The 15,882-nt window shown below is 37.2% G+C and overlaps 2 protein-coding genes across 2 annotated transcripts; both read right to left on the bottom strand.

Moving 5' to 3' along the window:
• Positions 1-5,638: 5,638 nt before the first annotated feature.
• CLH1 (chlorophyllase 1) lies at positions 5,639-8,211 on the bottom strand. Its single transcript, XM_089621663.1, has 3 exons — positions 7,723-8,211; positions 6,738-7,144; positions 5,639-6,155 (listed from the first exon to the last, which is right to left on the bottom strand). Exons 1-3 carry the CDS (start codon positions 7,999-8,001, stop codon positions 5,879-5,881), a joined length of 963 nt encoding a protein of 320 aa, XP_089477789.1. The 5' UTR covers positions 8,002-8,211; the 3' UTR covers positions 5,639-5,878.
• Positions 8,212-12,961: 4,750 nt separating this feature from the next.
• On the bottom strand, positions 12,962-15,473 carry LOC149388679 (uncharacterized). The gene is made up of 3 exons (XM_089624201.1): positions 15,371-15,473; positions 13,252-14,070; positions 12,962-13,144 (listed from the first exon to the last, which is right to left on the bottom strand). The coding sequence occupies exons 1-3, from the start codon at positions 15,381-15,383 to the stop codon at positions 13,116-13,118; spliced, it is 861 nt and encodes a 286-aa protein (XP_089480327.1). The 5' UTR covers positions 15,384-15,473; the 3' UTR covers positions 12,962-13,115.
• Between the last annotated feature and the right edge of the window lie 409 nt (positions 15,474-15,882).

Genomic DNA, 15,882 nt, shown 5'->3' with positions numbered 1-15,882 from the left:
TAGTGGTTTGAGTAACGTAATTTCGGTTGATTTTTCCCATTTATGCACACACGTCGTCCCGGGGTTTGAGTAGTCCTTAGAGGTTCGATCACATCTTTAAATGTCTTTTAGCTCACGAACACTAAGAACCGCTCTAGCCCTCATCGAGGCGAAATGACATGACACGAACCTAGGAAAAATGACATAGGCCTTCATTTGAACCGATCAGAGCCAAAAAGCCAACCCGTAATACTTCCTTGAGCACCCTTTCAGAAAAAGCCGAACGATTAATCCTTTCTCGTTACTTAGTCAGAAAAAGCCAAGCCCATATTTGTTGAAATCCCACAAAGAACCCCGTTAACTTAGCGACTCTTGAGTGAATTCTTTCGATTTTGTGACATGTTTTTCGACTAGTCTCTACGTGTTTTATAGTTCATTAGACACCACGCCGGTGATTGTTCGTGTTTATTTTTATTGTTTTGTATAAAAAAAAAAGAAGAAGAAAAAAAAAAAGAAAAGAAAAAAAATGAGAAAAAAAAGAGAAAAAGAAAATACTACAAAAAAAGAGTGTTTAATTTATGCATTTTATTATTATTTGTATTAGTTCCTGGCGTGGTAATCTGTGACATTAGTTTTAGAGACTAGACGTTGCATAGTCAAAGTTTGGGGGGGGGGGGGGGGGGGGGGGGGGACATTGGGAAGTAAAGGCTTAGGAAAGAAAACGTTCGCGAAAGGTGAAATGTTATACCATGAACGTGGGAATGGGTGAGTAAGAAATATCATGTGAAAGTTGGTGAGTTGGTGAGATTGAGTCGCTAGGTTGACGTTTTAGCCGCATTTTGACCATATCCTACCGTTGACCCTAGCCTAACATTACAAGCCGATAAAGCCCTATTGATTTCCTTGGTAAGTGTCTTGCATTAGTGGAGAGTGAGCGGCGAAAAGCATTATGGTGTTCGATTCACATTCATCTCATTATTATTTGAGCATTTGACATTAGAAGACGTGAACGAACATATTGAGTTGACCTCTCACTCTTTCGGGACATATTTCACACACGGGAGATTTTGATCGGGAACGTGTTACAAAAGGCCATTTAGTCAATCTAATTATTTTTTCTTGATTTCATATGATGATTGACTTGGATTCGGAAATTTTTGTAGGTTGAGGCATGTAACTAACACTTGACATTGTTGCTAAACTTTGTGATCACCATTCGTTTTTAGTGTAACTTCTTTGGTGTGTTTATTTTATTGTCTAGTCTTTTGTGTTGCTTGAGGACAAGCAACGGTTTAAGTTTGGGGGGATTTGATAGGTGCGTTAATCACGCGTAAAACTCATATTTCCCGAACCAAAAACCGACGAGTCCTCAAGTATTCTAATGGTTTTTAGTAGGTTTTTTAGTAGTTTCAGGTTCAGAGGAGTAATAGAGCGTCTACAATCAATTTCGTGGAAAGAGGACGGGATTTGGAGACAAAACGGTCAAAATAGAGTCAAAAAGCACAAGTAAGAAAATTGGCGACCACGCGCGCCGCGCACCCTCCATCGCGCGCCGCGCGATGACAGGATTCGAGACCGCGCGCCGCGCATCAACGACAGTGCGCCGCGCATACGGGAACGCAAATCATGAAAATACACAGAGTCTTATGCGCGCTCCGCGCATAACCTGAATTTCATACCGCGCGCCGCGCCCTCCTTCGGGTTTTGACGGACTTACTTTCCGTTTTTGATGTTTTTGGGCGAATTAAACCATTCCAAAGGCCCAATATGCTTTGAAAATCACCCATTGACCTATTTATGAGACTCTTAGCTCTGAAAAACACAGCTTCCCTTTTGTTTTAGTTTCTAATTTCTTGTTTGGTTGTTCTTGAGAGCTTTTGAAAGAGGAAAAAGGCGTTCTTCAACGGAATTGACAACCCGACGAGTTCTCCTTCTCCGAATTCATTCGTTCTTCTTTCTTCCCTTTCTTTTATTTATTTTATTGCTTTAGATTATTGTTGAACATCAATTTTATTTAATATGAATTCTGTTTTGGTTTCAATCTTTATTTTAGTGCTTTTAATTATTCTGTTATGTTTAGCGTTGATCATGAACACCATTAGAGGCTAAGTTTCTTATGGGGTTGCGATGTAGCCGGGATTGATAATGGTTGGGGGGTTCGTTAGGGTTAGATAATTATTGTTTGCTTCATTATTATGGATTGCTTGATGTGAATTGTGTCTTATGCTTTCTAGTGCTTGATCACCATTAGAACTGTTATCTAGGATTGTTTAGCTACTCGAGAGAGAGTAAATAATCGTGATTTTGTTCATGTCATCATAGTTGATCCTAGGTTAGAAAATCTAGGCAATTTATGTAATCGTTTGAACTCTTGTTTCATTGCGTGTGATTGTTTTAATAGGATTAGATGTCGAGAGGATAATAATCCGTCAATTGCATAGGTTTGCTAGAACACTCGAGAGAGAGGCTAATGAATAAGTTTGATAGAGTGAGATTAGCATCCATAGGAGTAGATTTTGTTTTTCGAGCCCGAAACCCCCGTCCTAGTTAGTTCCGGTGAAATCGTGACTCCTACCTTCTCTTCTTGCAAAACTCGTATTTAACTCTCTGCTTTAGTTTTATTATTGCTTTTGTTACAACCATCTTTTTAATCTTACTTGGAATTAAATAGCATCAAGTTTTAGAAAATCGCTAGAGTAACTAGTCTCTGTGGGATCGATATCCGTTACTTACGTAACACTATTACTTGTTCGATACGTCCGCTTGCGTGCTAGTTATAAAAATATCGCAACAAACACTGACATCGATTGTTAGAAACTCAAGAGAGTGTTAGCAATACTTAGACGCAAGCGTGATTAGAAAAAATAAAACCGAAAAATCGTGCGTAATTCTTAGAATCCTGACCATAGGAAAGTTCGCGAAGTCATAGCTCTTGTCTTCCTATCATTCATTCACTCGTGCTATTTTGCATTTTCTATAATGTCTTTTTATAGTTAATCATCACCTTCGTAGTCTTGGGTTCAATTTGTTGCTAGCTTATTAAATTCTTGGTTAACTTAGTCTTCGTGAGATTAACTCGTTCTTACGATTATACTATTTCAGCGTGTAATTACTTAACGTGATGTTTAGATGGTTGTTCAACTAAGTTGTTGTAACTACTTGTTGAACAACTGATTGATTTTAGCAAGATACTAAGTTCATTGATCAATCAAACATATAAAACGAAAGCAATAAATGACACACAAGATTGGTAACCCTGTTCGGTGAAAAATAACCTACTCAGGAGGATTGCTATGTCCGGATGAAAAATAATCTACTAACAATCGTCAAAGATACATAAATATTAAGTTTGATAAAACTCTCATTTGCAAACACCTTCGTCTTTAACACCTTCTGGATTCCTTCAACTTAAGCTCCCCTTAAGTTTGAGACTCTCTCTCACTTTCACTCAATCTTCTCCCGAAGATTGATAGCATGTCAATTTGCAAAACACACTCTCATACTTAGTACAACGGTACACAAGCTGTAATACTAACGATACTTCAATACTTTTTCTTATATAGAAATAAATAAATTCTATATTTGCAATTCGTTTACACGTTTTACATTCCCTTTGTTCTTTGTTTTGTAGAGTGACCCAAATTATTTTAGTTATAAAAGTTGAAAAATGACTTTTTTTGTTCTTGTCGCGGGTACCCAAATGATTTTCATGATAAAAATTGAAAAATGAATATGATATTTTTTTCGTATCTAATTATCATGAGAGGACTAAAACATGGACACTCTAGCAAACTAATCATATTATAACGTTTTCACTTTAATTTCACCAACGTTTCAACACCTTTTTAAATAAATAGGCATTGCTTTTTATGAGCTTACCAATTACCCTTTGCGCTATATTTTGTAGAAATTTTGATAAGTAGAATCCCAAAAATTAGATAACTACGCAAATCAATTATATAGACTACGATTTGGTAAAGAACATTATATAAAGCGATAGCTATATGAGTATTGTCTAGACTTTGGAACAAAGTAATTGTTGCTCTTCTTCTGGTGAAAGGATATATGTGGCATGTGATTGAAGCAGTACGATCGAGCGCTTCTATAATGCACGCATAGTATTATTAGGCTTCGAACTTAAGCTTCTTTTTGCATCCGCTTCTTTTTGTGTTTCACACTTGAGCTTTGGTTTTGTTCTTTTGTCATGAATCTCATGATAATATCTCACACCAAGATCGCATTTTGTTCATTTTGGAAAGATAAAAACCAATAAAGACGAGCGCTTAAAACAGTTCTTTGTCTAAATAGGACACAATTTTGAGTGCGGTAGACGGATCAAACCAAATGTGAAAGGTACTAGTGCCACGTGTAAAGCTGTGTGTACTAGTATTGCTATTGTTGGTAAGACTTGCCATGCTGGCACGTCAAGTTCTATTGAATAATAATTTTAAATTAAATTAAGGTAGCTTCTCTCTCTCTCTCTCTCTCTCTCTCTCTCTCTCTCTCTCTCTCTCTCTCTCTCTCTCAATAGGGTGTATTGGACCCTATAGGTTTTTCTTCTGAAAATTTATATACTTACTTTCCCCTAAATGTTAATGAGGTGTCTTTTCCAATTATTCGATAACCTTTGTGACGGCACTAAATTAATGTTTCGGCGATCTTAGGTAATTTTGTGGTCGTAGATTCATTTTCTTTTAATGTAGCAGCCTAATTATAATAAACTAATTTGCATCATTTTATTTTCACTATTTTTGGGACATTGTCCATTTTAAGGATGAATATTTATCTCATAAAGGATGATATGGTCTTACAAGATTAGACCCGATCTATCCACACAAAAATTAAAATTATATTTTATCCATACTCATTTATTTTTAACAAGTAATATGCCCCGCAATAATTAATATATTTTAGTCTGGAGGAGGAAATATATGGAGACATATTCATAAATATTTATGTTTGAAAAAAATAAAGGGAAATTGACAAAAATAATACCATTTGCTTGTCAATTACTAAAAATCAACCAAAAATCAAATATTGACACATCTAATACCAAATCGATCACGAACTAAGTTGATTTCGTGACACATTGGTCACGAACTGATTGCAGTTCGTGACCGATTTGGTACTAAATGTGTCAATATTTGAGTTTTTATTGATTTTTGATAAGTGACAAACAAATGATATTATTGTTGTCAATTTCCCAAAAATAAATTAAAATTTTTTTTTAGACATTTTTATCTTTTAAAAAAAAAATCGGTACAAATGAGCACTGTTTGTGTCTAGAGTCTAATCTCTTATTTTTTTTCTATAAAAAAACACCGTTCATTGAACAATGTTTTGTCTCTAGAGGGGTTCCTCCTATATAATATATTGTGTCTGAGTATATGTAAAACTCTACGGAGGTTTGGTAACCCATAGGTATTTTTTTACCAATTTTATATATATTTTTTAAACCTTATATATGTGATGACAGTAGGTAGGGATCTAGAAAATTAGACTTTATCTAGAAAAACTAAGGCTATATCTTATTTATACTCATTTATTTTTAATGTGTCGTCTGAGTAAACCAAACACTGTTTGGAATATAATTGAAATCAGAAAAGGAATAGAAATCCAAATTGACCTTCAAACTAAATGCTAGTATAAGACTTATAAGTTGACCTACGCACATACAGCTAAGGCTCTTTGGATTGGTTCACTCTCCGCCTAGGCACCCTATGATCTGAGGCCGTTTGGTTTTCTCAATGTGGTTGTTTCAGCGAAACAATAATCACACTTTACATACCAACTAATAACTAGTATTCTGTAGAAGCACAACAGAGTCTCGTTCTTATAAATCGAAAGTACGATTACACATATCCCATATTTTTTAGGATTCCGAAACCAAATAAAACATTTATTCAGGGATGAACTCGACAGGATCAAGCTTTGCCGGCGAAAGTCCAGGATCCTCAACGACGGCTTTGAGATCCTCAAAGTTTCCATCCAAATAAGCCCGTAGAAACGCGACCACAATCCCTCCAGCGGACCGCCTCATATCATCCCTCGGACCCGGGCCGTTCTTGCACACACAGCCCGACAAAGCTCCCGTGACCCCACGCGGATGGTCATCCAACACGTCCATGTGCCCATAATCCTTGGCCACAAAGTGGGCGCAAGGAGGCCGACACTCCCTGGAAAAAACGGGAAATTTGTAAGAATAGTGTTTTTAAAGTGAAACACTTCCAAAATAATGGTTGTTTAAAATAATTTCAAAGCTAGTGCTTTTTCAAACTATAAATAGTTATTTGAGATTATTTTTCTTTATAAATAAAACTATAAACAATAATAAATAAAAAAGCTAGATAATAAAGCTTAAAAAAAGTAAACAATTTTTTAAAAAAAATCTTTAAACATCAAGAAAAATCATTGCATACAATTTAAAAAGGATCCATTAGTTAAACAGCCACGTTTACAGTTTGACATTGCTAAATAACCAACGTCTCGTAAATTTTAGGTAAAAATAACCACTTTCATATATTTACAGACGTAAATCTTAGGTAAATAGTCACTTCTATTTATTAGGCCACGTCATTTTTATGGCTATTTACATAAGATTTACGAAACGTTGGTTATATAGTAGTTCCAAATATTTTAATGGGCTATTTACCTTTTTTTGTTATTATTTAACAAACACTATTTTCTTGATAAAAAATTTAAACACACTATTCATGCGATAAGTTTCAAAAACACAGTAAATCACAAGTAATTTCCACCTGAAAAACTCTTCGTGATTGAGCCCCTCCGGAGCGCACGGCGGGGTCACGCAGTTGCGCTGGTCTGGCCCAAGCCCGGTCCCGACCACCACCACGGGGACCGAGATCTCGAAGGAGCGAGACTCATAGGTGAGTATGTGAGGCTTCGTTCGGGTGAGTTTTGTGAGCCCCGCCACGGGGTCTATGCCGATTAGGGCCGAGGGCTTGAGGGTGGGGTTTCCGTGCCCTAGGGCTAGGGAAAACGCGGCTTTGCCGCCCCGGCTGTGGCCGGCCAGGACGAATTTCGAAAAATCTGGTTCGACGGAGTCTGGAAGGGATGATTGGAGGCCTTGATTCAGCCACTCTATCACTTGTGCGTCAGATGCGATCTCTTTGGGTCCTGATATTATCTTGGGAAACTCGTACGTCTATCCAAGCATGTATGTGGGATAAGAAAATAATTCATCAAATGATTCGAAAGGCTTGGCCGTCAGAAGTTTTCAAAGACGATCGATATGCTAGTTTGACACATCACCAATTGAGTTTTTGTAAATTAAAAAAAAAATGTCAATTAAGTACTAAGTGTAACTATCTTATACTAATATTACCCTCTTACATTTTAAGAAATTATGTATACTAAAGAAATAAATATCTTTTATTTCATACTAATTGAGTTCCACCAGGAAAAGATATTTTTTACTTGAAAAAGTACTTGACTTTTAAATATTTATTTATTCGAGAAAAAAAAAATGTGTATATCGTACTAAAAATAATAAATATTTTTAAGAAAGATTGTACCATAAAAAAAATTAAAATTTGACATATAAGGTATGATTTTATATCGTACCATAAAATCTATGGGAGACTGTTTCGTTATAAATTATAATGTAAGATAAGGAATTGATGATTTGAATGACTTTTTTTTTTCTTTTCAAAATTTTCTGACTAAAGAGGTAAAACAAAACACAAAGTTCGAGCTTATTAACCAACCATTGTATACAAGTACCTGAGGAGCAACAAGTATGTATCCATGAGAGGATATGTGCTGAAGCAAATCACGGTAAAAGGTGTTGCTGAGACAGAAGCCATGAAAGAACAATATAACTGGAAAAGTCCCTTTTGTAGCCGGCGTGACGATCAACAGCGATTTTGGCGGCAAAGACGGTGATGACGTGGCAACCGTCACGGTTTCGAGGGAATAACTGCCTTTGTCAAAGACAGACGTACTTGAGCTAACTTTGGGTTCACCAGTGATAGGTTTTTGGTCTGCCTCCAAAAGAGCCATTAAATTGGATATTTTTTCCTCCTTCCTCTCTAAAATACTCTGATCTAGCTCGGAATGTGAGAATTATAGGCGTTCTGGTCTATTTTTTATAGCTTGGAAGTATGGTTTGCGTTAGTTTGTTATCTTGATTGAGATTGAGTAAAGCTGATAATGATAACAAAAAAAAAAACGTGACTGATAATATGTGGCTGTGAGTCGCGTTATTTCGCGCTTGGAGTGCCAAGAGAAAACCAATTACAACACTACAAAAAGTGGGCCAAGGAATTATTTAATATAGAAAATATATTGATTTGGGCAGATATCCTTTTCATTTTTGAGAGATTATTTATAAGCCAACTTTAAATTAGTTGCCTTTGATCCATATCACACCATGGGAATTGGATTCATTCACGCACCTGCCACGAAGCGAGCGTACGTCGCGACAAGTAATGTCTGTCTAAAGCTGCCAAGACTATATCTAGGTTTTCCCACGAACAAGGTGCGCCAAAGATCAAATATTTCAGACATTAATTAAACTAGGTAATTTCAAAGTAACACTAATTTACTAGTCATTTATTACTGCATAATCATGGGTCATTAGTATTAAATATGAGTACGTGTTACGACGTCAATTTTCTATCAAACGACAGGACCCGACCACAAATAAAGTCCTCAAGAATTACAATAACATAAGACAATATCTTTGAGTCGTATTATCGAACGAAGTTCTCGAACTGAATACTTGACGAAGTCGTTGAAGCTTGCCGTCAAATTTGTCATCACGGAGAGTACCAGCGGGGATACCCATGCCAAGTAGCCGGGTGGCGGGGAGTACTTCTCACCGCCAAGTACGACCACTTATACCTCAAGAAAGAAAAAACTATAGACACCCCTTGCAAATCATTCTTGACTTGGAGAACTTCTGCCTCTCTCGTCTCACTCTCTCTTACTAGCTAGAGAAATATTTTCTCTCTTGACACTTGAGACATGATTTAAACACTCCACCTCGAATAATGCATCGGGGGGGAAAACCTTATGCTTCTCAGGTGAAGAATACGAAAAACGTGAAGACTCAAAAGCTAGATTTGAAGAGCTCGAGGAATGCGATGTTAGATCCGAATATCACGGGTGAAAACCATCACCTAATTCCGCGACCGAATCATGTTGAATAATTAAGAAAGCATAAAACAATAGCGGAATCGTACCTGATGAATCCATGACGGTTGGTCTTCCAGATCAACACGTATTTCTCTGAGAGTCCCTTCAGTTCTCTCTGGCTCACTCTGACGACGGGATATCAGGAATGACAAGAATGTTATGTGTGACCTGGGGACCAGCCGTATTTATAGAGAAACTCTAGGTTACCCTAGTGGGCTTCCTATTTCAACCCATCACTGAAATAGAAGCCCATAATGAGTCTACACATTAAAGGCTCACAACCTGTTAGATACATTAAAGCCCAATAACCGTATACCAAATTAGATCACTTTTAATGGGCCATCTTTATTGACAGTTCACAACACATAATTATTTAACATATAAGCCCAACGTTGGATTAAGGATCCAACATATTGGATTAAAGATCCAACAATCTCCCACTTGGGCTATATGTGCAACCTTATAATTATGTATCGCAAAAATAACCGAAGGAGCTCAACTTTACTGTCATTACTAAATTGTATCTCATAACCAATCCGGTCCATCAACCATATCAACATAGGATCAAAGCGGCATTCACTACATCTATCATAGTTATACCCATCAATGGTCACGTATATCGATACAACTAAACGACATGGATCATGAAGTGGATGTGTAGTATGGAAATTTCATGTTATGTGACCTCAACATGTCTATTTCCATTTGGTCCTCCTTAAACCTTAGTGAGATCAAACCATATACTAGAAAAAAACAGAGTCTAAATAAACCAAAACTTAATTTCTGCAGAAAACCTCAATAATCATAAATAAACCAAATATGTCTATAACATAAAAGCACTAAAAATAGCAAAACAACAAACTCCCACTAGAACTGAATATCCTGAGCTGAAATAACACCCATATGAGCAGTGTGCTCGTGAAACACTTTGGGTGGTAGTCCCTTAGTAAGCGGATCCGCAATCATGGAGTTTGTTCCGATGTGCTCGATAGACAACTGTCTACTCTGAATTCTTTCTTTCACAACCAGAAACTTGATGTCGATGTGTTTCGACTTCGTGGAGCTCCTGTTGTTGTTGGAGTATAGTACAGCGGATTTGTTGTCACAATATAACTTGAGTGGTCTATCAACACCATCTATTATGCGCAGCCCAGTGACAAAATTCCGCAACCATATCCCCTGATTGGACGCATCATAACAAGCTACAAATTCTGCTGCCATGGTAGAAGATGCTATAAGAGACAGTTTAGCACTCTTCCAGGAGATAGCACCTCCAGCCAACAAATAAATATAGCCTGATGTAGATTTCATACTGTCTTGGCATCCAGCAAAATCAGAGTCAGTATACCCGATGATCTCGATCTGATTTGACCTCCGATATGTGAGCATGTAGTCTTTTGTTCTTTGTAAGTACCGCAGGACCCGTTTAGCTGCTTTCCAATGGTCCATCCCTGGGTTGCTTAAATATCTGCCTAACATCCCTGTAATGTACGCAATATCCGGACGCGTACAAACCTGAGCATACATTAGACTTCCTACTGCCGAAGCGTAGGGAATCGTCTGCATTTCCTTTTCTTCAAAATCATTCTTAGGGCACTGATTGAGACTGAATTTGTCTCCCTTAGCCACAGGAGTATCACCTGGTTTACATTCCTGCATGCCATATCTTTTTAGAACCTTTTCGATATAGCTCTTTTGTGATAATCCAAGAATCCCCCGAGAGCGATCTCGAGATATCTGGATTCCTAATACAAAAGAGGCGTCACCAAGATCTTTCATCTCAAAATTCTTAGCTAGAAATCTCTTGGTTTCGTGCAATAAGCCTATATCGTTGCTGGCAAGCAAAATGTCATCAACATATAAAACCAGAAAAATACACTTACTCCCACAGAACTTATGGTATATACATTCATCCACCAAATTCATTTCAAAACCGAACGAAATAATCACTTGGTGAAATTTGAAATACCATTGTCGAGATGCTTGTTTGAGTCCATAGATGGATTTTTTAAGTTTGCAGACCAAATCATTTGCGTCTTTGGACACATAATTTTCTGGTTGCACCATATAGATTGTTTCCTCGATGTCACCATTAAGGAACGCAGTCTTCACATCCATCTGATGTAACTCAAGATCAAAATGCGCCACTAATGCCATTATAATTCTAAAAGAGTCTTTCGTGGAAACCGGAGAGAAAGTCTCTTTATAGTCGATGCCTTCTTTCTGTGTGAAACCTTTTGCAACAAGACGAGCTTTGTACCTTTCCACATCACCTTTCGAATCCCTTTTGGTCTTAAATATCCATTTGCAACCAATGGGTTTCGCACCTTCTGGTAATGGTACAAGGTCCCAAACGTCATTATCCTTCATAGATTTCATCTCTTCATTCATGGCATCGATCCACATTTGAGAATCAGAACTTTTCATGGCTTGAAGGAAGTTGATAGGATCATCTTCGTTCACTCCAATGTCATCCTCATGTTCTTGAAGAAATACAACATAATCATCTGGTATTGCACTTCTTCTTTCTCTGGTGGATCTTCTTAATGGCATATGTTCTTGAGGTGGTAGAGTTTGTTCTTCTGGAACAATTTGTTGCGCAAGGGGTTCCCTAATATTGTCTTGAATTGAGTCTTGAACAATGTCAGGAGTAAAGTCCTGATCATTGTCAATGTCACCTATGGGAATATTAACATATTCCTCTTCCAAGACAAATTTTCTTACCGTATCTCCCCTTGCAAACTCGACATCCTCAAAGAATTGAGCATTTCCTGTCTCGAAAATTGACCTAATTGTGGGATCATAAAACTTGTACCCCCGGGATCTCTCAGCGTATCCAACAAAATAGCAGCTCATAGTCTTTGAGTCCAGTTTCTTTTCATTAGGCTTATAAGGCCTTGCCTCAACTGGACATCCCCAAACGTGCATATGTTTTAGACTAGGCTTTTTGCCCGTCCAAAGTTCGTAAGGTGTTTTGCTCGCTGCCTTAGTTGGTACCCTGTTAAGGATATATGCTGCAGTCTTTAATGCTTCTCCCCAGAGCGATTCAGGTAAAGTAGAATGACAAATCATACTTCTTACCATGTCTTTAAGCGTTCTGTTTCGTCTTTCAGCAACACCGTTCATAGTGGGCGAACCCGGCATAGTGTACTGTGGGACGATACCGCATTCCTCTAGGAATTTAGCAAACGGTCCTGGACGTTGTTCACCTGAACCATCATATCTACCGTAGTACTCACCACCACGATCAGATCTGACGGTTTTAATTCTTTTACTGAGTTGATTTTCAACTTCAGCTTTGAACTTCTTGAACACGTCTAGTGACTGTGACTTTTCATGAATGAGATATATGTAGCCATATCTTGAAAAATCGTCTATGAACGTTATAAAATATTGCTGACCATTCCAAGCAGATGTTGGAAAAAGGTCCACAAATGTCTGTATGAATAAGTTCTAAGACGTCCAAAGTCCTGTTGGCTTCAAATCTCCTTTTATTGGTTTGTTTTCCTTTTATGCAATTTACACAGATGTTGAAATCCGTGAAATCTAAGGGATCTAGAATTTCGCATGACACAAGTCTCTCTATTCTCCTTTGAGAGATGTGACCTAATCGTTTGTGCCATAACGCGCCCGAATTCTCGCTAGTTAATTTTCTCTTTACACCTCGAGTACTTAAATGCAAGGATTCATTAAATGAAACATTTATCTCAACGGAATATAGATTATCGTATCCTGATAAAGAACCGGAACCAACCATATTTGAACTGTGAAACAAACTAAATTTTCCATTCTCAAATGAACAAGAATAACCACATTTGTCCAAACAAGAAACAGAAATCAAGTTCCGTCTAAAAGACGGTACCACAAAAGTTTCATCAAGATCCAAATAAAATCCAGTCTTTAACAATAATCTAAATTTTCCAATTGCTTCAACTTCAACCTTCTTGCCATCGCCCACATAGATGTATCTTTCAGCATCATTTGGCTTTCGGCAATGGAGGCAACCCTGCATAGACACACTGATGTGAGTGGTTGCACGAGAATCCATCCACCAGGTGTCCTTAGGTACCGAAGCTAAATTAACCTCAGAACAAACCAAATTAAGAAGCATACCTTTCTTAGCACGCCAAGCGTGATAATTAGCACAATGCTTCTTTACATGCCCTTCAGCTCGACAGAAGAAGCAACCAGTCTCCTCAGGGTTATCTGGTTGCTTTTGATGTTTCTTCTGAGGTGCTGTATTCGCAGCTTCCTTATCCTTCTTTCTTTTCTTTCCCTTGTCCCCGCTCTTAGAGGTTGAGGCTAGGTGAGCACTTTCTGTCTTATCTTGCTGCAACCTTTCCTCTTCCTGAACACAATATGAGATGAGCTCATTAAGAGACCAAGTCTCTTTCTGACAATTGTAGCTCACCTTAAACTGGCTAAATTGTGTTGGAAGAGATATCAGAACTAGATGCACTAGCAAGTCCTCAGAGAGTTCAAGCTTAAGTGCTTTCAGCTTTGAAGCAAGATGAGACATCTCTAGTATGTACTCCCTGATATTGCCTTTACCCTTATACTTCATTGAAATCAGACTTGTCAAGAGCGTACCAATTTCAGACTTTTCGTTCTTGACAAACCTTTTCTCAATATCAGCAAGGAACGCCATAGCGGTTTTGATACTATCGGACATTGTGCCCCTGAATGCTTCTGGAATGGCCTTCTTCATAATCATCATGCACATGCGATTCGATCTCTCCCACTTTTCCATCTCCCTCTTGTCATCAGAGGTACTCTGGTCCGTAAGTGCCGGAGGAGCTTCAGTTCGTATCGCCAGGTCAAGATCCATGACCCCGAGAACAATCAGCAAGTTCTCCTTCCATGACTTGAAGTTAGAGCCATTCAGCAAAGGAATTGAATTGATGTTGGCAGAAATATTTCCAGGAGTCGTAACTGATACAAAGAACAATAAACAAATAAACAAACAAGCTCAGATAAAACCTAATCCGAAACTCAAAAATTCAAATTCAAATATGGTAAAACCCATCTCAAGATACCGTGCACTCCATCAATATTATGTCTTTGGACAAGAATAATGACTTGTAAGTGATATCTTGGTGCACTAATCAAATACTGATAATAATGAACATATCAAATAATAAATCTTCATTTGGGCCGATCTACTATTCACATGTAAAACAAAAGAATCATCACGTATTTATTAGCGCAAACATACATGCAATCAAGTTAAACATTTACCTTCCTTTGGGCCGATAAATATTCACAATAATTACAAGTACAAAACCTTTTATATTTTAAAATAAATAAATTTCCACAAGAAAGGCCACTTTGGTGACATGTTGCTTCAATTAACTTATTTTAAAATATATATACTAAATAATACCAATATTTGAATTTAATTAATTTTTTTTTTTTTTATAGGCTGAACCCACCACTTTAAATAAAACCAAGGCCTGTTAAGCATTAAAAAAAAAAATTAGGGTAAGCAAGACCGTACGGCCGTCACTGAAGATGATTACTTATGAATAAGTAATATGATGGGTACATAAGCATAACAAGCGATTGCAAAGCTAAGAAAACAGTCTGATAATATATATTCTAAAGAACTGATATCAAACCTTACGAATAAGACAAAAAGAAAAGGTAATCACTAGACAAGCTGATCAGTTGTAAACAGAATGAACATATACATGCGATTAACTTTATTTCCTGATGACATCAATTAAAAAAAAACACCATAAATTACACGAATCCATAACAAGACTGATGAAAAAAAAAAAACATCAGTCATATATATGTAAATATAAATGTCCTGATGGATTCAACCGAATGTCAATTGCCAAACCCAAAGTATATAACACATAAGAAAAAAAAAAAACCGTAGTATGACATATGCAAACCATAACCATCAGAATGACTAAAGCCGAAAAAAAAAAAAAAAACATACTGGCTGATATTTTGTTTGTTTTAAAAATATTCAAATTATATCAGACGATTATGAATTATCAATACTGGAAACCCAAGTTTCCAAAGAGACGAAAGTTCGCATATATCACAGAGTATATCCAGAATAAAACCAAAATAACAAACCGAATTTCTTAAAAAATTCAAACACGATCGGCTCTGATACCAATTGTTAGATCCGAATATCACGGGTGAAAACCATCACCTAATTCCGCGACCGAATCATGTTGAATAATTAAGAAAGCATAAAACAATAGCGGAAGCGTACCTGATGAATCCATGACGGTTGGTCTTCCAGATCAACACGTATTTCTCTGAGAGTCCCTTCAGTTCTCTCTGGCTCACTCTGACGACGGGATATCAGGAATGACAAGAATGTTATGTGTGACCTGGGGACCAGCCGTATTTATAGAGAAACTCTAGGTTACCCTAGTGGGCTTCCTATTTCAACCCATCACTGAAATAGAAGCCCATAATGAGTCTACACATTAAAGGCTCACAACCTGTTAGATACATTAAAGCCCAATAACCGTATACCAAATTAGATCACTTTTAATGGGCCATCTTTATTGACAGTTTACAACACATAATTATTTAACATATAAGCCCAACGTTGGATTAAGGATCCAACATATTGGATTAAAGATCCAACATGCGAGGACACGAAAAACACCAAGGTCAACTGTTTATGAGGCAACGAAGAGCCAAAAATCTCTTCCCATTGAAGCAAGAACGACAAAAATAGAAAACTTCATCACATCACAACATACGTATGGTTAT

The sequence above is a fragment of the Urtica dioica genome, chromosome 8 (genome assembly GCF_054948205.1).
Source record: "Urtica dioica subsp. dioica isolate 48M chromosome 8, U.dioica_male_clone48M_v1_H2, whole genome shotgun sequence".
NCBI classification, from domain to species: domain Eukaryota; kingdom Viridiplantae; phylum Streptophyta; class Magnoliopsida; order Rosales; family Urticaceae; genus Urtica; species Urtica dioica.
This window is presented reverse-complemented; position numbering and strand designations above follow the sequence as displayed.